This window comes from Mastigoproctus giganteus, chromosome 12, assembly GCF_048544385.1.
Source record: "Mastigoproctus giganteus isolate SK-2022 chromosome 12, ASM4854438v1, whole genome shotgun sequence".
In the NCBI taxonomy this organism is placed as follows: Eukaryota; Metazoa; Arthropoda; class Arachnida; order Uropygi; family Thelyphonidae; genus Mastigoproctus; species Mastigoproctus giganteus.
Genome location: NC_143586.1, coordinates 76,835,839 through 76,863,169, shown reverse-complemented (window position 1 = coordinate 76,863,169; position 27,331 = coordinate 76,835,839). Strand labels below are relative to the sequence as shown.

Below are 27,331 nucleotides of genomic sequence, written 5' to 3'. Positions count from 1 at the left end.
GCATAATACATATACATAAAATCTATTTTTTTTCTCTATATCTGAATAAACCTCTAATCGCAAAAATATCACGGCTTTTGTGCATAGAAAATGAAAATCATTCATCTCTGATATGTTATGATGCCATGTGGTAATGTACTGAATTATGCTAATGAACTGGGCTGTTTATATGTATTTACAGGTGGCGCTTTCAGATTGGATCGTAATAATTCTGAACCAGTGCTTCCTGATTAGTTTCATATATCCATAAAAAACTAATGAATACTCATACGAAGCTATAGGTTAAGAATTTTAGAAATTTGACTCAACTGGTGTGTGTGTGTGTGTGTGAAATTACCAGCTATTGCATCCAACCGGTTTATTAATACAAAGGTATATACGGCCACAGTTCGTACTATCAACAGTCGCATAGATGCCTGTACAGGAATTCTAAATAAATAATCGCAGTATATTGCAATGATCCAACTAAATCAAATTATCTTAAGTCCTTACAGTCAACTCCACCTAATAGATAACTGAGGAATCCCAAAGAAGGTCTATTAAAACACGAACTTAATGGCAGAACTGCTCGTGATGACTGCACTTTTTTTTTTTTTGTTTGTTTGTTTTATTCATTGGATGTTTAGTTAGAAAAAAAAAAAAAAAAAAAAGAACTTCTCTGATATCAAGAAACGTTTATAAAATTTAAATAACGAATTTTTTTTACCTTTTGATAATTAAAATTAACTTCATTCGGTTCCTGACATAAAAATTGATATTATAACATTTGTTAACAAAGCATTTTAATCTTGGAAAAATTTAAACTTTCAAATAACATTTCATCGTGAAAGAAATGTTAATTGAACCACGTGCTTATTTTGTTAATTTATTGTTGTCATTGAGGTTACAAAAAAACACTAATGCAATTTATGTACAAAAGTAAAATCTTTACTGAAACGTAACGCTACAACTTAATTATGAACGGCTACGTTTAGAGAACTCTTTTGAACGCTTGTCATCAGGTATAATTGAGAGGAAAGAAAGAACAAATGTAACTAGTCCTTAACACATATATATATATATATATATATATATATATATATATATATTGCGTCGAGGGAAAAATATATACAAAAAATGCAAAGCGAAAACAGTTTGAAAGTAACAAAATCACAGTGTATGAGAACAGTAGGGTATCTAGCGATCCCTAAAGCGAATGGGGGTGGGAAAGTATAAAATCGAAGTCAGTTTACATATCACCGAATTGCTACTAAGAGATTAATAAAAATTCATTCGTTCTTACCCATAAACCAGTTAAATAAATACATATTTATTAATTTAAAATTTTATCGAAGTTTAGGTTATTCCTGTACTAAGTTTGGTAGTTTATCAAATAACGAAAATGGCAATTACAAATGTGGAGAAGCAATTCACATCGACAGCAGTCTTGAGTTAATTTTAGATAATTTCTTTTCCATATACAGCATTTAAAAAAGCACGCTGATAATCATAAAATAGTAAATAAATACATCGTCGATGCCTTTAAGCAGGACGCATCCCTTGAATGTTAAAATGACGAATTCAAGATACTTAGATTTTAAAAAAAATGGTGTTTAATGGCATAGCCAGACATGGTGACATTGACCACTAACCAATGTAATGCTATTCACGTTCGCATTAACATCTGTCTCGATGTTATTACACTACGTGGAATACTTAAAATATAAGTGAAGGTTCTGATGTCCTGAATTGAGATGGCTGAAATAAAATATCCTTTCTTCCCCGAGGCATTTGATGATCTGCAATGCGATGTAAAATATAAACGTTCTGTCTAAAAGACGCCATAAAAATACCTGGATGCGTCTTTGTAGTTAATCACTGTTAAAGCCTGCTGCATTGACATGAAGATTAACTGAGGTTCCGTTCACGTTTTTAATCAAGGTGGTTGCACACAAACCTTTCCACTAAATTAAAAAAGAAGGTTGGGTTTCTTATCACAAAAATTTTATTCTTTACTAAAAATAAAAGATATAATACTTTTTCTTAGATGTCATAGAAGGAAAAATAATTAATGGTCAGTCACCTGCTTGTTTACAATCCTCTTGGATGGTACAATGGTTATAATTACCATCCTCCAAGATCTGGTAGAAAAGGCTTGAGTTCGAATCTTTTCAATGACATAAGGAATTTTTATGGGCTTTTTTCACTACGTGCCTAAGTTAGTCGGTATATAACATTTGCTTCCACAATAGTCATGAAAAAGAATCTTGCAGATAGTGTTGGAAGTGATTACCACCTTCCTGCAAAAAAATAATCACTCTTGCAACACACTCGTTTGATTATTTGCACTTGTTGCAAGGAAATAGGCTGCAAATATGCAATAAATAAATTTTCAGTTCATAGTCCCGGACGGCCACTTGGAATCAGATGATATTACAAAATGGAGGATACAGGAACATCATTGTATTTATCAGTCACATGAGCTAGAACCACGGTTAACTCAAATGGAGTTCATGATGCTGAAAACTGTGTCCGTTGTGGAAATACATTTTGACCGAAATTGTTTTGAAGCAAAATGTGAATTAAGCTGTAGAATATCACAGGAGACCCCCCTTTATGGTGATGACACCACAGAGATAGTGTAAGATATCTTTGCTTTAATCCTTAACGTTTGACGTTGTTTAAGTTTCAGGAAAAGGAACAATAATATATTTTATTTTTGGTATCTTTGGTTTCAAAGACTTATTCAAAATTTCATTGGTGAAGAGTCATTCTAATGAAAAAAGATTATTATTATTTTTGTTGTTGTTGTCAACATGGCGATAATTTGTGCGATTCTAACAGAAATTAATTGTTGAAAATTATTATGAATACAGGTGAGCAGTACTCATCTGGGACCGACTAACTTAGCCACGTTGCGGAAAAATTCCATAGGAATTCATTGCATTACTGATGGGATTTTCTTCCCTCAGCCCTTTTCACCCAGTGTGGGAGGGAGGGGGTATTAAGTGGACCGGAAACCGCGATAGGCTGTGGTCGTGCCTGCTTTTAATGTTTGTTTCGGTAACTCTTTTTAGACGTAATTTTAAGGGAATCCGAGATTTTTGTGACAAGAGAAAGTATGCGGAGAAAATATCCAGAGAAATCCATTTCAGGCAATATATGGATGGCCACTTATTCCTATAAATACCAGCTTTATGAAATACAGCAATTCCTTTTTCTGTTGTGTTAATTGTCCTATTACGATATCACTTTTAAATCAAAAATATAAAAGCAACTCGGTTACGCAACTTTAAATTCGAATTTTCCATTCCCATAACTCCCTTTTAAGATAGAAAGTAATAAGAATGCAAACAATTCCAAATTTGAGAAATAATTATCATAAAAAAAAAGTATCCTTAATGATTTATAAAACTATTCATAATAATGGGAAAAACTCAAACTATTAAGCCTTACGAACATCATTAGGCTTAAAACATATTAAGCGGAGTTGACTGTCAACACCAACTTCCGGTGTTTCTGATGCACTTGGTGAAACGCAGTATCACAACTTCCGGCCGGCACTTTGTATCACAATGGACGGCATGTACGTACTTTGTAGCGAAGATTTATTGTCTGTAGTCCACGGTATGCCCATGCCTTGGAGCACTCAAAATACAAGAGTCCACAATTTCGAAAACGTGTCACTAGAGGTCACTAGGAGTAGCAACAGTCAAAGTTACTGCGCGTCACTAGAGATGTGTCCTGTTGGTTGCCATGGATGCATGATGGCTGAGAAAGAGGGCGGGACTATAGGCTTTACGTCACTGGTGTTAACCAGGTCAGGTAGCAGTTGAGGTGATGATGATAAATATTGACGAGACGCTTGGGTAATGGCGAGGGTGTAAGGCTTGGGAGGTGTCTCGTAACAGGAGGAGGTTGTTGGGCGGATTGAAGATAGGTCGCTTGTCGAAACATGAAGTGAGGTCTTCGTTTCTGGAAGGGAAAATTAAATTATGTCAGAAAACGTTGCTGATGGGTCCTGTTCTTCGAATATTTTAGATATTTTGAATTAGAAATCTGTTATTGTTTAAAATATGAGAGTTGTAGATATAAAAACAAATGCTGTTTAAAGAATGGGAATGTATTTGCTTAAAATGAATTTTGTTGCTCTGAAAATAAATTTATTTTTACACATTCGGCGATTATGAATAATCAGCCAATAAGATTTTGTACATACATCGTTTGTACATAAATTAAGGTAAGTTTTTTAGTAAATTTTAAATTGCAGTTCAAGTACAGTATACATAAAAGTATCTATAGAAATGTAACTCATTACTATACGTAATTTTACATATGAATTCCAAATATCCTATTTTAATTGGATATTCGAAATTTATGTTTCTAACAATGGCTTATCATCATGAGAAGGGACTTGGAATAACATTTCTTTATTAACTCCTATTTATTGGGTTAATAAATAGGGTTAATGAATACTCCTGACTTCACCAAGGCCCTTAGCTCAAGGGGGACCAAAAGAAAACGAATATACCTTTGTAGGATGATATGCCAGCGGTTTCTAATTTGTTGAAGTAGTGTTTTATTTCTCAAATAAATAAATTCGAAAGCTGCAAACCATTCATTTCAATGACTGGATGAAAGGACAAGGATGCGAATCCCATCGATGGAGGACTGTAGGAAGTTTTAAGTAAGGCAATTTCCTTTCTGTATGTGTCAAGAAAAGTGTCGACACTTTCTAAACAATTTCAGAATGCGAAGACCATTCCAAAATGTCAGGAAAAGGCGCTCCTGGAGTTCTCATCCAAAGAATATCAGTATTTTGCTCCAATAGCCATGTAGAATCATCATCAATATGAACTAAAAACTGAAAATAACTCAAATGCTACTTTAAGCATTTGAGTTATTTTCTTTAGAGTTACAGAATACTGAAAACATGACCTTGTTGACACAAAATTAAACCTTAGCTTTTTGGGGGCTTAGTGAAGATGAACGTTTCCATTGTTTGTTCATCTGTTTTGTTTCTGGTCATAGTGATGTACCCAGCATCCAGCACGTACATAAAGCTCCAACAGTTGCGAAGAACACTGTTTTCTGTGGAGCTTTTCGGGTATCAACAATCTTGGAACCCTTCTGGCTGCCATTTAGTTAACATGGGATACAATTAAATCTTTGCCTCTAATACTACTGTTCTAGTTCACTACTACGAACAAAGTATTGTGAAATATCACGGATAGTTCTGCAGTGAATTTCCAATTCATAGTCTATTACGCCTTGTGCGTTTATTTTCTTAATATAAAGTTAGTGTAATTTCAGTTTACTTAATTTGGATTGATGGATACCGATTTCAAGCATTATGCTTCAAAAATTATACTGTAATTCGCGTGCGTGTTTATTTATTTTTAATGAAATGTATGTATTCTCAAATTCTATACGAGAAATAGATTCAAACAAAAAATAAAAAGACTATTTCATTGTTCCACTAATTCCTTAAGATACATTAGAAAAGGAATACATTTTTAATCGAAAAAGCAGCGATAATCAATAAATGGATCGACGAATAGATGATTATATAAGATTTATTTTGACTTTTAACCAATGAGTGAAGTTATCAAGGAAGAATAGACAAATAAATAACCAGATAAATATTCAGGATAAACATCCAGATAAAAATGTGTAGTACCTAATTTTACACTAATAACACATTAATAAATAAAACTCTAAATAACTTGGTTGTATAACCACCAGTACACTCCATTCAATGCCTCTTGTGGCTTCCGTCAAAAGGATGTCAGAAGAATTTTGAACAGTTTTGATGCCAAGAAAGCGCCAGGTCCTGATGGTATTTCTCCACCCGTTTCCAAACCCTGTGCTCCTTAGCTGACTCCTGTTCCGTGTAGCATTTTTTCGCTTTCTTATTCCACAAGTGTTTTCCCTTCTGCTTGGACATTTACTCATATATTTAGCCAGTTTCCAAAAATGGTAACAAATCCCTCCCAAATCTCTCCCATCCAATTATCGTTCATTTGCTTCACTTTTATTCTTTCTAAAGTAATGGAGAAATCTACTAACCGCCAACTCTTAAACAATCTAGAAACCTTCCATCTGAACAATGATTGGGTTCCGTCAGTATCGATCCATTGGTGATATACTGGACTATATTACCCGTCTATGGAAAAATTCAATGGAAAAGTTTGGTGAAACTCAAATAGTTGCTCTTGACATTTCAAAGGCTTTTGATCGTGCTTGGCGTAAAGTTCTTCTAAATAAGCTTCCATCTTATGGTTTTCCAACTGTTTTTGTAATTGGGTATCCAGTTTTATCTCTGACCGCTCACCGCGGTAGATAGCTATCTGTCTTCTAACTTCTCGACTAATGCAGGTGTTCCTTAAGGTCCCATTCTTTCTCCCACTGTTTTCCAATTGTATATTAATGACCTTCTTCCATTAACCAGAAATCTTATCTATAGTTTTTCTGATGATTACTCATCGCCTTCCACCTTCCAGTTTGAGAAATTTTATGATGCACAAGCAGCTTCAACTTCTCGAATATTCACTGCCGATTCCTTAAATGTTGATACTCCAATTTCTAGGCAAGATCGTATATCTCTATTGGGGGTTACCCTGACTTCTAATCTCTCTTGGCATAAGCGCTAAAGTGCTTATGCCAAGAGAGATTAGAAGTCATTGAATATTGTGTCCACATTTGGGGTGGTGCCTCCAAAACCTCTGTCAGGTTTCCAGATTCCATTCAAAAGAATGCAGTTAGGTTAATTAATGTCTCATCTCTAACAAAGTCTTTCTACTCTGTCTCATAGACGTTCTATTTCTGCTGAAAGCCTTTCTATAGATACTTCTACGGGCACTGTTTTTCTGAATTAGCTTCTATAATTCCTGCTCTCTCTCTTTCAAAGCAGTCCGAACACGTGCTGCAACCAGTCAGCATTCTTTTGCTGTTCAACTTCAAACTTCTGTTCCTTCAACTTCCCTTCTCCGGACCAACCTTCCTTCATACGTATTTCCTGAAAATTACAATCTACAGAAATTAAAATGGAATGTCAAGAAGTAACCCCTGGCTTGGTGGCCGTGAAGGGCAACATTGCAATGTATCGAATTGTATTATCATCATCATTATTATTGCAATAAAGATTTCTTAATATCTTCTTTCATCTTTTTATTATTATTATTATCTGTTTATTTCTCTTTCGAGACACCCATAGACAGCACGTGGCTAGAGGGTGTGGTTACATTATAGTATTTACAAGCATGTTTACATGAACTTATTTACAAAATTTGGAGATGCAAAAACACAGAATATGTGGTTAATGAATTAATTGTTAAGTTGATTTAATTAATTGCAAATGGTTGTTAAATGCTATATATTATTATATTTATACTTTCCGATACACATTACCAAAGATTTCTGTCCTATACATTTTGTCTGTACATAGTTTCTCTGGATCTATATTTAAATTATTAAAATAATTCACAGTATTTGCTGGGAAAAATCTCCCCAGAGAGTCCAATCGAGTCAGTTGGCACTTGAGACTTGGTTCTTCCCTCTTTATTCTCGGTCGTATCATCCGGGGGCGAGTGATCACGTTTCCCACTTTCGGCGAATCTATTCTCTCCGTTAGTAGCTTTGCCAGAGTTAAGATGTTTCTGGTTGTGATGATATACTTCCAGGGTGTGATGTCCAGATTGGCAGACAAGACCGCTCTTGAGATGGTAAACGGTTTCCCGGCAATCTTGTTTAGCCATCTCAGGAGCCAGTATTCTACTCCTAAGAAGGCCTTGATGTTGCTCTCAGGTGCTGATGACCAGATAGTCGATGCGTACAACGGAATCGGTGTAACGCATTTAAGGATGTATTGAATTATAAGATGAGGGCTTCGGAGACCGGTGAGTTCTTGTCTAGTGCTCCACAGTGCTGCGTATGTCTTTTTCCTAATGTGTTCAAAGTGAGGTATGAAGTTTAATCCTTCATCCCACTTAAGGCCAAGGTCAACATGTGCGGAGGAATTTTGGATTCTGGTATTGTTCACAAAAATCGTAATTTCATTTTTCTTCTTTTTGTTTGTGAAGGTCATTTGGGCAGTTTTCTTTTCATTAAGTTTCAGGCCAATGTAGTGCAGATATTCTTGTAGCTTCTTGATTGCTTTGTTTGCTTCCTCTGATAGATGAGGTGCAGTTTCTTGTTCTTTAGATGTTACAAAAAATTTCAAATCGTCAGCATATGTAATAAATTGTTCACAGTTTTGAGCTAAAAATGGGGCTAGTGCTATTGCAAAGAAGGTTGCGGACAATACGCCCCCTTGAGGTACTCTCCTGGAGATACAGTAAGATGCTGTTTGTTTCCCGTTTATTGCGATAATTTGTCTTTCTTGAAGGGTGTTAATGAGAATGCTTAAAGTGCTTCCTGAAATGAGGAAATACTCCTTGAGGATTACTGTTATAGCTGGGATTGAGACGTTGTCGAAGGCTGCTGCAACATCCAGAAAAACGATGTCCAACTGTTGTTTATTGTTTAAAGCTAGCTTTGCAACCTTCAACCCATGCGGCCGTACTAAATACTACGGGTTCTAATACCTCTCGTGCTTGGGGGTTTCATTTAAAAAAGTATGTAATTTTACATTAATAAACACAACTGTAGATAACCTGGTTTGTTTCAAAAGGCACATCTAATTATCCTTACGTTTAATTAAGTATTCTTTAATACTGTTGACCTGTGATAAATATTTGCCCTGTTCGCTACGGAGGGCGAATATTTATCACACAATATTAATGGAAAGCCAACCCACCAAGACAGGCTCCATAAATAATGTGATCCTTTACTTACGTGCTATGGAACTAGGTTTTGTATCTTTCTCTTGATGCGTTGATGCCTTAGTGACATTTTTGGGCTTTCTTTTTCTGGTTTGTATGCCTGCTTTCCGCATGGCTAATGGACGGTTTACCTACAAAAACGAGAAACATAACCAATAAGAAAAAAAGCGTCATAAAAATAAATAATGCAAAAAAATGCACTAATATCTTTTCTGCCAGAAATCTGCTTGGATATTAAACAGTTTAGAGTGATACTCGATTTTTATCCTTGTTTCCAATTGTCCAATTCTAATTATCTTATCTTCATTAAACTGAAGCTGAGATGGACAGCTTGTACTTGATCATTGTGGCCGGAACCTTGTGATAAGCTACTGCGTAAACAAGTGTGTGTGGGTACACAGATTATAGTATGCAATTTTGCATCCTACATATGCATTTCATACATTTTGAATAACCTTCCTCCACACTTCAGCTTTGCTAGGACGACACTTTAAAGGTGTTTGAATAACAGTATGTGATGAGACCAATTACAATTAGTGAGCGTAGATGTCAAATGTTTACGGTTGAAAATATCTACTCTAAAATATCAATGAGAATTGATAATGCGCTTTGTTTTCAGTTACTGTGGCTTAAGATCATTACCGTTCCAGTTTTTCATCCAGTTTTTAGTATTGATTGTGGTTACGTTATCTTTTACCTACAACACAATACGAAATGATTATTTCCTTTTGTAGTCATCACCTACCCTTCTCTTCCCACCTATGATGGGTGACGACACATTAAAGATGGTAGGCTGTTGACAGATGGACTGGAATTATTGGGGGCAACATTCAACTTGGTCCTTATTTGTTGTCAGACCGTTTAAATGCCAGCAAGTATTATATACTTCTAGGCACAGCTCTGTAAGACCTAATAGATAGCCATCTTAAAATAGTGAAAGAATTAAATATTATTCCAACAGGTCCACATCCTTTGTGGAGCTCTTAGAAAGGATGCAAACTTGTTGAAACGGGTGCAGAGAAGAGCGACGAGATGAGCGAGAGGAAAAACAGGGTACTCCTAGCAGGAAAGGCTTCAGTTCGGCAAATTGCAGCACCTGGAGACTAGGCATCTGCGGCTCTGTGCTGATGGGATTCTTCCTCGTACTCAGACGACACACATGTGAGTGCATACATTTAAATTGAGAAATGATGGTTGTAGAATCGATGTGTAGAAGTTTGCCTTTTATCATTCCGACATTACAACCATACGGAATTGAATGGTATCGCATTGTAAAATTTAAAGGGCTTTTTGCCAGAATTTCAATTATCTTAAAATGAGTGGCACATTTATATCAGTTTTGGACCCTAAGGCGTTGAAAGATTTTGGGGGCCCCTACTGCTACAAATTTTGATTATACATAAGTTAAGACATAGATATTAAAATTAATAAAATTCAAAAAACAAATTTCGAGGTGTTTAAGGCCCCTAGCACAGTAGTTACGATCTCTGCCATTTCATAAAATGTGCAAACGTCCTGGGTTAGAATTCCGCCTTGATGGAAGAAAGTATTTCGTGGGCTTTGTTCAGACTGGTGAATCATACGGTTTAATGAGAAGGTTAGTTGGATCTTTCTCCCAGAAAGTGAAGAATTTTCAGAAGGAGAGTTATAGCGATCAAATCACAAAATGATTGTCATTTGTACTTAATAATATACATTTTAAAAGATACTTTAAATTTTCATGCGACTCTTACACTATAGGAATTGATGGATAACTATTTCCGTTATCCATCAATTCCTATAGTTTCCTCATCAATTCCTAGAGTGTTTGAACCACCAGCATTCCCTTGGATGATGAGCACGACCGATGGAGTATATCAGTCCATTCATATTGTTATAGCAGTGTCATATGTCTATGCTCGTTTTAGACATCAGCTGATATTAGGTTTTAGGAGTAACAGAGACACGCCATATAGCGCCATTGTGTATTATAGCTCTAAAAGTATGTTCAAGGGCCGATTTGCACTGTTACGTACTGAAAAATAACTCACTCACTCCCTATTCCCTCCAACTGAGATAAGCTAACAACAGCCCCAATTGATGGGACTTATAGAAATTTTTCCAGTATATGACAGGACTCGAACTGAGATCTCTCCAAATGAGTTGGAAATAATGTGGTGGTAAATTATTTCAATGGTTTCCGACAATCGAAAATGAGTTTTCAATGGTTGGAAATCCTGCTTTTCATGTAGGAAGAATTTGGTCTTATTGCCGGCATTACACCATGATAAATTGTTAATAACTTATAGGATAAAATCGAAATTTCTATTTTGGATAATAAAGTTTTCCAAATGATCTGTCTCTCCTCCTTCACCACACAGACAGCACATGACAGACAGATTATCCCCCAAACTACTTTTCTAAGAATAAGTTGTTTTTTTTATTATTACATCCAAAAATAGAAGGCTATTAAACTTATTATATTACTTTATTACATCCAAAACACAATATACAGCACATTTGCAAAACATAGTAATAAGGGTTTAACAACTTACCTGTTTACAATGTGACACCCCTGTTCTATACAGAGTTGCATCATTTTAACACTTGCTGTGCTGGCACATTAATTTTTCAAACTATACGTGATGGGTTTCACAAATGTCCTCAAAATGAAGCTAATTTAATGAAGTTATTTAGGTTTATACCTCTTTTTATTTTATCAAAGTATATAGCGATCAAATCACGCAAAATTTTTATTGAAGGATCAAATTTGATTCTTCAATAAAAATTGAAGAATTTTTATTGAATTTGGATCCTTCAATAAATATTTTATGCATTTAGCGGCTTATAACGATCAAAGCTGCAACAACAGATTAGTTTGATTCTTTAAAAGCAATTTATATGCAGATTGAAAAAGTCTCCCAGTTTTACCATGAATTCCTAATTTTAATTTTATGTTGTCAATAATAGTATTTAATCTGAACAATCATTAGTTGATAACATCACGCGCTATTTGTGTTTTTATTTAATAAAATTAATATTTGAATTGATATGTTATTTTGTATTTTTAATGTACATATACAAAACATAAGGATAAATAACGCAAACAAAAATCCAAGCGACTAGTAACAATAACTTCAGCGCCATCTTGCTATATTAATGATTTATATAGGATAATGAATAAATAAACTACATATTAATTCCATCAATTGAAAATGTGAATAATCTCGAAAAAATATTCATATAGTAAAACTGGATATAACTTTATTTTAAGCAATTGTTTTTTTGCAGATTTTTCTTAAAGAAAAGTGCGATTAGATTTATTTCTCTCTTCCAAATAGTAATTTAATTTACACCCAATTTTTTTTCCCTATTGCAGTCATTTGATTAATCTAATATAACTATTTTAGATTCATATATTGAAGCAAGCCGCCACTCACTGCATAAAAAAAAAATAAATGTAAACACCTTTTTTGTATATATTACGTATTTGTATTTATTTTGTTTACTACTGATTTGTATTTATTTCATTTTCATAACCGATGTTATAAATTATTAAATGCTGCATAATTTAATATTATTCATAAATCATCAGAACAATGCGAGATGTCAGTTTTCAGATGTACAAATAAGCCATGCCTGTTCACTGCAATACTATTGGAAAGTTTTGGAAAGGCTTCTTTTGGCGTTCAAATCTTGCATTGGTACAATGCAAGATTTGAAAACGCTAAGAGAAGCATTCTAATAGAACCAATGGAAATTGAAATAACCTTGCATTGGTACAATGCAAGATTGGTCCATTTTCCTTTGTACTTTTTTTGAAAATTGGTTCTAATTTCCTTTGTGTGTACTGATAAAACCTCTCTCCATGATTTTTTCTAGTATCCCCTAGATTTGGTGTGGGGAAAAAAATCAGATGAGAGTGCAAGTAATGAGGTTTTATTAACATTCTCCATCCCATTTTTCCATAATATTCAACCACTTATCAACTAGTTCTTCGTAATTTTCACCCTTAATATAACCAAGAAAGAATCCATTCGTCCACTACAAAAGGAAACGACTTCCAGGCATTTCGCTCAGCATCAGTCGTCATTTTGTCTTCCAGTCGGTGTGAAGTCAACATCTGCTTAACTTGTGGACCAATAAATATGCCACCTTTAATACCACAATTTTGGTAACAGGATATCTTTTTCTACACTGTGTATTCCAGGCTGTAACTGAATTTTGGCAGTCCATTCTCTTCTCCAGTGGCGCTGATCTGCTACTTTGCTGTCCCAGTGGCAAAGAAACAAAGGGAACTTGTGGAACCACCTTGTAAACCCAGAAGGAACTAAAACATCTCGAAGACCCCAACGGATATCTCATTTATACTAGTCATACTTGGTCTTCCCTAACGCATGACTAGAGTTTCCATAGTCTTCTTTAACATGAATAGAGAGCAAACAGGAATCGATGGGTGTACATTCCAATTGTGAAAAAACAGAGCTTTCAAAGTTTTACTTAAACTATCTAATAAATGAGAAAGGGCATTACTTCTCTGGATTCTAATTAATACTGATTTCTTCATAAAGATCAATCAAGTCAAAATAATAGCAGCAGTGTTACAAACGTCTATAACTAGCATGCTTTTTTCTGTACTTGGAAATTTTTCAACTGGGATCCAGTAGATTGCACTTTTATACGAGATGTCAGAACTCTGCACAGGATTATATTCAATCTATGAAGATAGGAACTTCAAAATGATTTTCTTACCTAAAACAATCCAGTTTAACCCTCTTTGTTTCATCCTTGGAACACAAACTGTTCATCTTGTCAAGAAAACATCTTTGGAAATATCAAGACGACACCTTTTTGAATGATTTTCTTGATGATCGAAGAACAGGGATTGAGCGAATAAACAGGGAGAAGTGTATATTAAACTCAATTAGAGATGATAGGTGAATTTAACAGCGGTGTGAGTAAGCAGGTTATGTAGGTTATAGAGAAACTATTGTCTACATCTATTGTGTACATTGAAACTATGTCACAAAGACCTGTGTAAGACCATATCAGATTATATTCACCATTTTAATCAGTGTTCCTGGTGGAATGACTTCAAGAATGTTTTAATGAGACAGAATGCTGCGTCTAATATTGTTATCAAACTATATTTGATGTATTTTCTTTTTTAATTCAAACCTTGTTACATTAAAATGTTCAGTGAATGTCATCTGTTTTACATCTGGTTAAAAACAAACTAGTTATAAATAAAAATCTCTAAAAACAATCTGTTGCAAGTGCATATTAGTGCTGTGACAGAGTTTTAAAAAAATATAAGCTAAATTTTCTAATAACGCTACAGAACTCCCAACCCACATTGTGTAGCTTGTAATACAAGCCGCAGGCATTACAGACGGGCTCTCCTTGGTTGTTTCTTCTCCAGAGTGTAGTGGTTGTCGTCCCACAGTTAGAGCAAGAAAGACCCAGTCGCCTGGAGGCAGGCTGAAAAAAAAAAAAAGAAAAGAAAGAAGCAAATTATTGTAGGTTGTAATAACTGATAATTGGAAGTTATAAATCACTCTATATAAGTATGAAAGAGAGAGTGTGCAGGTCCCATTGCTGTGCCTTATAAATATCTATGTAAAATAGTCATGGGCTGAATCGAATGATTAATAATCGATTATTCAATAATCAAATTAATCAATTATGCAAATCACTCGATTATGAAACCTAAAACAACAGCAAAACTTAAAGAAAAAAAGGATTAAAATGTGTAATATTCTGTAAATCAACTAACTGGGATGAAAAGAAGCATTCCAATTAATGTAAGGGTTATTAGACGAACAAGTTAGCGCAAAGCATCATTTTTATTTCATTATTGAACCAACTTGTTCGTCTAGTAAGCTTCCCTTAGTCTGGGGGTCTAGGTCCTAAACCCTTTTAAGCACTGTAAGGGTTATTTCATAAAAATAAAAAGCAGAAAGTAATCTACCGACAAAACATTAAATCAGTGCTCACTAATTATTAAATTATTAATTATTATTATTAAATAAATCCCAGTACTAAAATATAAAAACAATCTCACTTTTTTTTCTGCAGCGACAGGCGTGTTAAATTGAGAATTAACCCCAAAAGGCTGTTGACTTACACATCAATTATTGGAGGATTATTAACACTGTATTTATGTTGGTAAATTGTACAGTATTTTCAATCTTTTAATGGTAAATATGAGATATATCTTAAGGGCTCCATTAGTGAGCATGGATCGTCTAAGTAATCTTTTGTTTTCTTTCTCTTTCTGTACTCTTTCCTTTATTATAATTACCTACTGTTACGACACTGGAGTTGTTATTGAGAGCCATTTTCCTTATTCCTATTCTTATTTTTATTTTCATAACTGAATCATCACTTATTTGCGGTTGTTTATGTTATTACTGAGGGGGAACAAAGGCTGGATGAGGCTTTCGCTTCATTTAACCATCTAGTTTTTCTTCTAGGGAGGGGGAGGCGAGCAAACACATTTATCTTTCTCTATCCACAAATGTTATTGACAAATTGATGGAATTCGATTCTGGATGCAATAGTTGGGCCCTAGTCATCAAAAACCATACCATGGAGACCACTCAGGCTATTCAGATGTCTTTGAAAAATGCTTTCTGGTAGTCCCGCAGTCACATATCAGTAAACTTTTCATTACGAGTGCAGCAGGACAACTCTTGAGGGTTGACTAGCTGCACTCATTGATCGAAATATTCCTTTGTACCATGTGACAAAGGCTGATGTTCCAATTCCGTGAAGTCGGGGGGAACTTTTATAGTTTTTATACACCATGGCTGAGTTAATTGGTCTCAGCCATAATTACACGGTATACCCCGTTCGGGAAATTCGGGATTTTCATCCAGTAAAAGGGACAAACGGGCTATAGACAATACAGTTTATATTCAGGGCCTCATAACCTTAAAACAAACACCAGCACTGCATTTGTTCACAAGCCAGTTTGTTTATATATGGGATGGGAAAAAAATTGTGGAAATCCCGGGGAACCCTACTTCTCTGACTGAAATCAACTAACTAAGCTCTGAGTGAAACAGCCTTTAGAACTTCCTCCAGTTTTGGTATTGTGCAGGAGATCTGAATTCATGATTTCATCCCATAAAGTTCGACTGATTGAGATGCGTAAAGTTGGTTGAGTGAGGAAGGAGGGCGAAAGACTTCTGAATTTTCTTCAAACTAGGTACATTCAGCCGATCCCGGCTGATTTTGTTATTGGGGACCAGAAGAAGCGCCTTCGTTACTGGGGAACAGAAGAAACGTGAATCTGTGTACTTTATCTGGCACTGTTAAGTTAGCGACGAAGTGTTTTTAAATAACGTTACAAAATTGACGTGCTTAGTTTCGCCATTCAGTTAATAAAACACGCATAATTAAGTTCGCTGGCACAATCCATGTCCAAACCATTAGTTACAATCACCAAAAAGAAACTATCTCAAAGTCCAGCTCATATTTGTGTCCTTGACTGCCACCAATCTTACTCAGGACAAGGCTCATCGAATCATTATTCTAAATAGAACCAAGTGGCGTAACTGGCTCAGTCAAGCTCAGAGGTAGATTAAGAGGAGTGGATCGACAGTATTAAGCACGCATTAGACGAAATTACGGGCATTACGCTAGCTAGTGCTAAAGATCTAACCTTCGACAGGATAGCTGGAGGAAAACAGTGAATGGAAGTGTCATAGACCAGAACTGATTTTAAAAAAAATAAATATATTTTTTGCTTACTCCAGGACTACCGGATTAGGGAAGTTTATAAGATAGAAATAATACAATAACACCGCAGAACATTGCCAACGTATCGCCATTGCAAATGGCGGTTCCAAGGGTAAAGTCGGTAACTGCAGTCCGGTTAGTCCGACTTCGGTGGCAGGGAAAATCTTAGAGGCAATGATCAAGAGTGCATTCCGGAGATATTTAGATAGAAATAGCATTCAGAAGGACATACAACTTGGTTTTGTTATGGAAAAATCATATTTAACTAACCCGGTAAGCAATTTCGACACAGTTACTCATGAGTCGGATGTAGGGAACAATTTCGACACAGCTTATTTGGATTTTAACAAGGAAATTTGATTCAATCCTTCATGAAAGGCTACTGTATAAGCTGGAATATGTTCGGATTACTGGAAGGATTCTAAGATGGATTGCAGGGTGGCTGAAGGGCATGTATGTATGTGTAACCTATCTATGGTGGCTCCCGAGACAATTGTCCACCACCACCTAATGTTTCTATGAATGTATATAAAAATTCTGTAAAAGCCTGACGTGTAGTGTAGTTGTATGTCCGTGTATGATGTTGTGTATGTTGGGCCTCTTTGCCACCAGGGAGCAGTTATCATCTAGAAAACTGCTGCCCGGCGCACGTCTCTCGGCACGCGGAGCCGGGCCTCTGTCCCTGTTTTCGTCTGCATCCACCGGAAGTAGTACTAAACCAGTGGGTGCAAAAACCTAGTACTCAGGAAGAGTAATCCTGAGGGTACTACAGTTAAAAAAATGGTGGGGGGGGGAGCTCTTTCAGTGCCAATTTGAGAGCAGGAAACATCCAAAGGAGGAAGTTCTGAATGCAGGGCACAAGGCAGAGTGTTGTGATTAATGGATGTTTCTCAGATTGGTGTAACATCAGAAGGAGGGACTTCAAAGGATTGGTTCTTGGACCGCTGTTGTTTCTGATTTTCATTAACAACGTCGATGAAGAGATAAAGGGCGTGATGTCAAAATTTGCAGACGACGTGAAGATTGGGAAAGTCGTTAATGATCAGTGCCAAGCAGCCCACCTTCAGGATGACTTGAACAGGCTTTAAGAATGGTCAGAACAATGGCAGCTATGTTTTAATGCAACCAAATGCAAAGTCTTACACTCGGAAAATAGTAACCCCAAAATGACTTATACGACTGCTGTGGTCGAATTAAAAACAGCAGAGGAAGAGAGGGATCTGGGAGTTACGATACGGGCAGATTTGAAGTTTTCTGAGCAATGTAATCAGGCAACCGGGAAAGCCCATGGTGTTCTACCGATGATTTATCGAACAATATCCTGCAGAGATTGAGAGGTCATAATTCCACTATACAAGATAATTGTAAGACTGTATTTAGAATACTGTGTCCAAGTATGAAGACTTCATCTAAAAAAAAGACAATGGGCTTGTTGAAATGGTCCAAAAATTGGCAACTTGCATGGTGGAACCGTCATAAGGGCGACCATACGACGAAAGACTTCCATTATGTGGCTACAGAGCTTGGCAGCTAGACACCTTAGAGGAGGACTTGACAGTGGTTTATAAGACTCTAAGATGGGGTTTGTAAAATGAATGAAGGCGAAATTTTCAATGTTATAAAGAATTCCAGAACTATAAATTCAAATTACAGGGGAAGAAGTTTAGACTAGATTGCAAGAAGTTTTCTTTCAGCCAGCGTGTTGTGGATTGCTGGAACAAGTTGCTTTCGCAGGTAATTGAGGCTGACAGTTTGCATAAATTCAAAGATCAACTGGATCAACGTGAGGAGGGAAGAGCATAATTTGTATTTTGGTTATCTGCTCCCTTTTTTGAGGGGGGCGGTGCAGTAAAAGACTGTGGCTTCCTTACACTACGTGGATAATAATAATACTGTGTTCTCCTTCAGGTATTTTACAGTCACGCGGGCTGTACACCCGCTGAGTATAATACATTTGGATGATGATAATGGATGATGCCTCCTTATCAGAAATATCACATCAAATGAATTGGATGTGATGTGTTTTAAGAGATATGGATTTCAAATGAATTCAACCACTTACATTAAAATTGCTGATAATACTGATATTATTGTCCCGAACTACCATTTCTAATATATTTTTTCTGAATCAAATGGATTTTCTGCAAGTCTGAATGGATCACAAGTACATATATATTACTGCGTTTTATCGTGTTAAATACAGATCAAAAATGAATTCTCGATCTGAAGCGAAAAGATATTTATACGCAGAAAATTGTTCCTCATAATCGTTCAGAAATCGTATAATTTTTTGGAGGGGTATATTGATGAAAAGCGGGCCACTTGACTGCAATATACACTGAGTGATCACTGAATTATGACCACACCTATGAAAACTGAATGCGACCCGTTAACCAAGTGAGGTACCAGGGTACGCAGTTAGTCGACCTACGTAGCATAGATAAGGTGTCGGTGGTTCAGTAGGTACTAAAATTCCGAGCGTGATGGGTAAAAGGAAGGATTGTGGGTGCTCGACGAGCTGGTGCCTCGATTTCCTAAACGAATGAACTGCTGGGTGTTCGAGAGCCGCCGTTGTTAAAGTGTACCAGGAGTGGCGTCAAAACGGTCAAACAACGACCCGACAGCAAACCTGCAAAGGTCAGCGAAAGATTGATGTTAGAGGTGAGCGCCGGGTCCGAAGACTCGTACAGGCGCAGCACTGTTGAAGTGTTCACTACCCAATACAACATGGGCCAACCCGGAACAATATCTGGCATGACCATGCGTCGCACGTATGGGCTATACCAGCATACTACCCCTACGGCATCCTCTCCTAACCAGGGTTCATCGGCGTAGAAGACTCGCCTGGTGCAAAGAGCATGCAATTTAGTCGTTAGAAGACTGGAAGAAGGTGTGCTGGTCGGATGAATCACGTTATTTACTCCACACAGTGGATGGTCGTGTACGGATTTGGCGTCAACAACATGAGGTTCTTGATCCATCATGCATGGTATCAAAAGTGTAGGCCGGTGGAGTCGGCTGTATGGTGTGGGGCATGTTTCACTGACAGGATCTTGGACCCCTGATGCATGTTGAACAACGTATCACTAGTCTCAGCTATCGTACACCCCGTACACCCCACTCTGTACACCCCGCTATGTTACACTTTTTCCAGAATGGCGATGGTGTCTTCCTAGATGACAATGCGCCGAGCCATCGGACACTTGATGTGCATAAATGGTTTGAGGAACACAGTTCAGACTTCCAGCATATGGATTGGCCTCCGAACTCTACCGATATCAATCCCATAGAGCAACTGTAGGACACTATGGAATGGCATATCAGGCATCTGGATACACCAAACACCTCCATACCTGCATTGCTCACCGCATTACACACAGCTTGATTGGCCATACCTCCCAAACGCTTCCGACATCTTGTTGAATCAATGGCACGTAGGATAGCTGCTGTACTGAGGGCAAAAGGAGGACCTACGAAGTATTAGGTAGGTGGTCATAATTCAGTGATCACTCAGTGTATATTTGTTCCGTTTTACTAAAAAAATGTAGAAAGTACAGGTCGGCAAACTAACTGACTGAATCTAGGATATAATTTTCTCTCAAATATCAGTGGTTCTTAGATCTGTGGAATTTAGTTCCCTTTCTCCTTCTTGCAGTGGAAGCAGATAATCATTGAAGTGTCGACTTTAACAAAGAACTACTATGAAAATAATTTAAAAATGCTACTATTTGGAAATGTCTTCGCATAAATTTTAGAGGTATTGTTTTTACCCATGGGTATGTAGCCTTCTGAGGTAAGATCTGTTCTATCCCTTCTTACTAGGCACTAGTGGACACGCATTTCGTGCAATAGTGTCGCTTCGTAATGAGTTCAGGTTTATTTACGATGCTAATGTGAAAAGAAAAAAAATCTGAGCGAGTTAGTCGAGATACCATCAAGCTTTTATCTGTAGTTCGTGTCTGCAGTTGTAAATTTGATGCATAAATTGATAAACGTTGAGGAAAGAGCTTTTCCAGGATCTTCCCCTTTTTAATAGGCGAGCAGAGCTCCATTAATTAAAATCCTGTTTGAAATTTTGCTTTATTGGTGGTACTTGAAAAAGTTTTTTCTCCTTATAAACTTTGGAACAATAACAACACGAGATAAAGTTATCACGTGACTTGATTTAGACCAGGTCCGGCCAACGCGGACATAATATTGCCCACTCTCTTACGTGGGCGACTTCATCATATCCACAGACGCAGTAGAACTGAGGCAAGACATCCTAACAGTTGCGAACAGCATCAGCGAGACCCTGTCCGGAGTAATACCTAGAATATTTCGAAAGACGATTTATGGAACATTTCAGATGTTGATGGTGTACATATTGAGAATGTTTACATGAGAAAGCATTTGTGGGTAGCACAGTTGGTAGAATCGCTGTCCTCCCCACATCGACTGGAAAAAACCTGAGTTCGAGTCCCGTCGATGAAGTGAGGGATTTTTATGGGCCTTTTTCACAACGTGGCCGAGTTAGTCGGTCTCAGACGAGAGTAGCATGTTTTTTTCCCTCCCAGAAAGTCGGGTTTTTCGTCCAGCAAACAGAAAAGCAACCACAGAACACATGCAATATGGTGTTACTTGCTGATGCTCCTAAAACCTTATTACAACCACAACATTGCATGCGAAATCATTTTGAATGGTTTTCTTTGCCGGTAACAGATATCTATTTATTTTGTCATTGGTGATATGATTGATTTTTGCCCAACCCACTGACGTTTCCTGAAATTGATGGACAATCTGCGGATGCTTACCCGATATTAATGACTTCAGTTAATTACGCTACAAGGTGGTTGTGAAAATAATGGATCGACTCGCAATCAACCATTCTCCTCTTGATAGCCACTCAGGGCTAAAGGTTTAATGCCATAACTGAGAGGAAGACCTCTCCAAAATGATGATCTTCACTTGGAGAATACTTCATAGTATCCATATCAAAAGAGTTGGCTTAATAGTTGCATATTGTACAACTTACCAATCTTCTCTGAGGCTTTGATAAAGGTCTATTTACCCCATTCATCCGATGGTAGAGGCCACATGCGTTACACAGATAGTGACCTGTTCCATCTCGTCGCCACAGTGGAGTGGATATAGCGCCACAGTTCACGCATTCTCTTCCTTCTGCGAAATGGTGGTAATCCGGGGAATCTAAAAAGAAATTTAGATTTACTGCAATTAAACAGTAATTTAATATATGCATAAATCTTTGATTATCCAAGCGTCATAAACAACATTTTATAATTTGATTCAATATGCAATATCATAATCTTAAAATAAGGTAGAAAACGATCTACCTCTTTTGTCGTGGATGGTACAGTCAACAATAGATTCAAAGCAATTTTTCCTATTGATTCCAAAGATGGAATTGAAGCTAATCTTTTATAGATCTTTTTCAGTTTTCTATCTAACCCTCTGCCAGAAGTAATAAAGAAACTGTTGGCACTGTTTTAATTAATTCAGTCCCCTTTCTGCTGGGAAAAAGGAGCCATTTTCTTCACAACGTGTTAATTTTCTCTCTCCTCCTCCTCCTCCTACTAAGCGACATAATGAAACAGGATAGAAGAACAAGTGATCATTACTTTCTGCGTTCGGCACGATAAGTTTTAGTGGGTTCACGAAAGGTAGGGAAGCGTCGACCATGCCGACGTGAAGCCACTACAAAGTCTGGATTAACAGAGAATTTTATAAGTTGATGACGTCTCAATCAACAATAACACCAGTGCTTTAAGTGGTTAATTATTAGGACCGTAACGATATTTCAAGATAATTTATACGTCCAGTTTCTTGCGAAGACCTGCTGATCCAATCTTTGCCAAGCCATTAATTACTAGTGATTATTCTGGAGATGTGGCAGGCATAAAGTCTATATTAAACAGCTCGTGCTATTAATCTACGCTTGCTCACTGTGGTTACGCCTTTTCAAATAGGTGCACGTGTTACGGCTGTAATCTAGAGAGCAGCGCCTCCCTTATCTGGGCTGATTTGATTAGCTAAATTAAGACGCCGAAGCTTTTCCCCCCACTCGCTGGTCTCCCCCTAAGTTTCTCTACAGATAGGGCTTATCAGATGAACGTAAAGTGAGCCTCCTCGACACCACTTATATGCGAACCGGTGTGTCGGCCCTTGAGGATAATCGTCACTTATGATTGCCCGATCATCAGATGTAGTTCGGAAGGTGGGGGGATTGCTGACCTCCACCCGATTGGCGATAGAATGCTTAGTTTGTAGAGAGGATATTGGCAAATTTCTTGATTTCTTGATAATTTCCTTCAATTAGATCTTCAAAGATCCTGGAGGATTTGATAGAATATTAAATAAAATGAATTTTCTGTTTATACTTTGGACGTCTATTAGGTTTCTGCTATCGCATATTTAATTTGGTTTTCTGTTAGTCTATTCTTTCTCAGAAATTTCAAATGCCTACCATTTTGCGCACAGAACTATGTATTGTTCGACTATATAGAAATTGAAATATTGCGGCACTTACCTGCTCTTCTTCCAAATGACGATCCAGCCGCCTGCATCCCTGCTAAACTCATGCTGCTGTCAAAACTTCCCCAAGGCGATACTTCACCGCCAACGTAGGTATGATAAGGGTTGAGACCATTAGTCCTGGATAGACATGACGACGTATCACGAGATGGAGGACCGACTGGAGAACCAACTGCAGTGGGCTGTGGATGAAAGAATAACAGAAATAAGAACTGTAGCCCAAGAAGAGCATCTTAGAGTAATACACATGGATTCGTGCATTGACGATATTGAACTCTAACGTATAGAGAGGGATCTCTATCCGTCTACCCTTCTGAAATATACGATCGAGTTCCATCTCTGGAACATATTAGAATTCTGATATGATATATTTTTCTGTCAATTTAACGATTCTTTGGCTTACAAGTATGCACTTATTTCGGCAAAAATACGAAGGATTCTTACTTGCCATAGAGGAAGCGGAGAACAAACAATCTTCCACCATTTCAATCCAGCCCGCCCCGAGGTCCGTCATAAAGATAAGGAAAAGCGATTATGTTATCTGTACTGTCGCTAATATAGTGCGATCATAAACAAAATTTACATCAGTCTTTAAGAAAGCATTCTGGTCCAAATTGATTTCTTTTGCGTTCGCTAACTGAATTTTGAGTAAAACTTAAAATGCATTGAAATAGACGACCGTCCTTGTCTACAATTTATGCTTTGCATACCACATTTTGAAATGTGAAAAAGCGGAAAAACACGTTTTAACTCTCTTGTAATCTTAATGGTTCCAGTGACTCCTGGATGGGAGATGACATATTAACTTTGCAGTTAGTGTTATCTTAGCAGTTGGAATAGTTGTTTATCAATACGTGTTTGCGAAAGTACTGATAAAAATCGCTATCTGAAGTTGTAGAAATATTTTCTTGCTCATACCAAAACTATAAGTAATTTAAATGGCTTTGCACGTTCAATCCTCGAAGATCGCTTTCTTTTACGTTGAAGTGTAAACTGAATGAATGGGCAACTTATACAAAACGACATAAACGTATTCGTTTTATTTATAACGTTTATTTATTATGTAAAAAAAATGCATAGTAATATAATAGATTTAGCCACGAATCATCTTAAGTAATCGTATATGTCACCAACACAAAATAATTCTGTATTGGTAACATTTTTATGGTGCAGATTGCGTCCCTTGATACCATTGGAGCTATATTTGGACGCCACAGGTTATCTAGAAATTGTTCCCGACAAGGCGTGAATCCGTTTATGATTGCAGTTTATCCATCTGCGAATCAGTTCTTTCAACAGCATAAGGCACCATGTCGAAATACCAGAATTGAACAGAACTAGTTCCAATAACATGACAGCGAATTCAGCCTACTGGAAAGAGTCCTCCACAGGCACCAGATCTTAATGCAATTGCACATCTGAAATGAGGTGGAACGAGCGCTGCGGATCAGAGATCCGCAACCATCAAATTTGCAATAACTGTGGGTAGCATTTGAGTCGATATGGATCAGCATCCCTGTGACACGCTTTCGACAACTCTTTGAGTCCATGCCACGACGAATCCAAGCTGTTGTGAGGCCTAAATGAGAGATCTACTCCCTATTAGGTAAGTATCTAATATATTGGCCCATCGGGTTAGTGTAACTCAGTCTGAAAGTTGAAAACAACGGGCTGTTGCTGCTTGATTTAAAAAATGAGGACCCACTCATTAAATACACTTTACGATGTCTAAAGAAGTTTCAGCAAAGGTTTAAAAGATGAAAAAGGAAAGATAAATTACAAATGCAAGAAAAATGGAAACAACAACCAAAGAAGTTAAAGTATCTTCTCTTAAATTTGAAAATACGGGCGTTTAAAACGAGAAAGAAAAGTTTTAATTTTTTATATAATGGACCGTTATCCGAAATGATGCGAAGAGAGATTAATAACATTGTTTCACCACATTTCAATCCATGCACTCGGAATTCTTCCCTTTATCCCCAACCACCGAAACGTTTGTCATCTTCAATGTTGGCTGTCATGAATCCAGTCATCACTAATTAGCAAACATTGTAGAGACTGTCTCGGCATCAAGCTCGACACAGAACTACATTGGAGTCCCAATTGAGCGTCACGTAAGGAAAGCGGTAGAAGTAATAGTTTTTAACGACACGGATATATATTTACTGTAATCAACTCTCACGAAATACACACGAATGTAGCGGTCATAATTAATAAAAGTAATGTTGACAGCCTTATCAGATATATAACCCTAGACGACAGTTCATCACAGAATTCCAATCGCCGAAACGAAACTGCCAAATAGAAAAGGAAAAGAGAGAAAGATCAATAACAATGTGTTTAGAGTGCTGACGTAGGTTAGGTGATAGGGACTCAGTCACCAGATAGCGATCTGCCCTTGATAAACCCAATTAGGAGAAGGAACCTAATAATTATACGAGGTACTTAGTTCCGAGGACAAGGTGATTGATGTATTTGTTGTGAGAGGTCGCTGCTAAATACAGTGTCAGTAGATGGCCCCAAACAGTATCAGGAGGTCATTATTAAGGGGAGATATTTCAGTGGTGCTGACTTTTTTTTTTGTTCCCCTAGTCTTGCGCAAAACGTTTGATGCTCCATACCACACGTATTTAGTCTACATTAATGGCGTAATTCTTGTCGGTGGATCATTAAACTTTTTTTTTTGTAGTCAATACATTATAGACTTATACAGTATGATGTAATTTACAGGCCTTGGCAATCCATCCATCTTAAAGGTCGACACAAGTGTAATAAGGTTTTATTTTGTGATGCATCCTTCAGTTTTTGTATAGCATAGTTCAAAATTGTGTCTGTATTGATAGAAATTTAGTAGAAACTTGACATATTCTCTTTAAACGTTCTTTATTTAATGCAAGTTTGCATCTGGTGTTTTTCCAAGGTAGGTTATTAGATCGAAATCTATCATTCATTATTTGACAAAAAGTGGCTATCTAATTTCAATTTGAACTCTACCAAACTCTCTGTATTCGATCAATGTTGCAGACAATTCGTGTAATCAGGGAGTTCATGATCTTATATATCATAGTCAGGATACCATGGACCCTCTTAGCCTCTTGTTTGAAATGCATGGAAAATTTCATATCTGACTGAATGGTAACCGTGTAGTCTTTTTCGTTTTGGGCCACTTTTAACTCCACTACCCTAGCATATAAATAACCCTCGATTTCTGTTTCCTAGATGCAAAACCAGTAGTTGTCATTTTTCCAGAAACCTTTATGCAAACGATCTAAGTCATTTTGAAGCAAAATGGTCTGACCAGAAGTTGAACTAATACTGATTCCTGAGGGACTCCACTTGCTATACTAGTCCACCCTGAGTTATGTCTATTTTTCAGCCAGCCCCTGATCCAACGAAAGATTTAACCAGTAATCCCGAGTGGCCAAAAAAAAAAACAAACCGAAATTTCAGTTCATTATTTTTGTAATTAAAAATTAATATCATCAACTCTGTTCCTCATCAAGGCTTTTCAAATGATGTATGATATGTCATTATAGATTCAAAATTCGAGGGAAAGATCGTGGTTTTGAAAATGTACTACAGATCAGCTCAAATTTCATGAACAGAGATTCGGGACAAATCACCAAAGGTAAGATTTAACTTCCGTTTTTGAAATTTGTACATAAAATAAAAAATATCATGTGAAATATTATAATATTTCTAAATTGTTTCCGTACATATAGATAAATGTTTATTGTACATTTTAAACCTATCCATCACTCTAAATCATTTCCATACGACCTAAACAGCTTGTTATTAAACAGGTGTTTTTAAAGACTTAATAAAGACTTTAATGAAACTTTTAAAGATTCAATATGTTGTTAGAAGATTCATTTACCGATTACTATAAAACATTCTAACATTTAAAACGAAAAGCGCATTTTAATAATGAACAAGAACAAGATATCTCTAAAGATAAATGTTCAAACAGAAAACAGAAAGAAGGGAAAATAAGAAATTAATAATAATAAAAGAAAAACACTAAAGTGAAGGAGCAGCTTCAACAGCAATAAGTGGAAAATTATCGTTCCAACGTGCAATGAAAATTCAGTGAGTGAAACAGATTCACTTGGAATTGCAAATTTCGCGCACCTACGTGTATGGTTGTATTCCTGTAAGAGAACTGTCTTATTATGCCCACCCACCCAAGTCAGACTTTATAAGCCCATGTGTATTATATCCATAAATTGCGTGTGTTGTTCTCTGTTCAATCTGCCCATTTTTTCTGGGCGAAA

At 36.8% G+C, this 27,331-nt stretch overlaps 1 protein-coding gene and 1 long non-coding RNA gene across 3 annotated transcripts in view; one reads left to right on the top strand and one right to left on the bottom strand.

The window, feature by feature from the left end:
* LOC150077205 (uncharacterized) overlaps positions 1–27,331 on the top strand; it is a 73,899-nt gene that overhangs the window by 13,242 nt on the left and 33,326 nt on the right. The gene's annotated exons all lie outside the window — the stretch shown is intronic.
* The window catches only part of LOC150077206 (transcription factor GATA-4-like), a 42,622-nt gene continuing 18,795 nt past the window's right edge, over positions 3,505–27,331 (bottom strand). Inside the window, exons 3-7 of one of the 2 annotated variants that reach the window (XM_090386167.1) lie at positions 23,053–23,239; positions 21,541–21,713; positions 14,136–14,261; positions 8,815–8,932; positions 3,505–3,954 (exon numbers count right to left, since the gene is read on the bottom strand). In XM_090386167.1, the coding sequence (XP_090242293.1) occupies positions 3,698–3,954; positions 8,815–8,932; positions 14,136–14,261; positions 21,541–21,713; positions 23,053–23,239 (861 nt within the window). In that variant the 3' untranslated portion in view covers positions 3,505–3,697. The remainder of the gene's footprint in view (positions 3,955–8,814; positions 8,933–14,135; positions 14,262–21,540; positions 21,714–23,052; positions 23,240–27,331) is intronic. The other variant, XM_090386168.1, reaches the window with a different exon arrangement.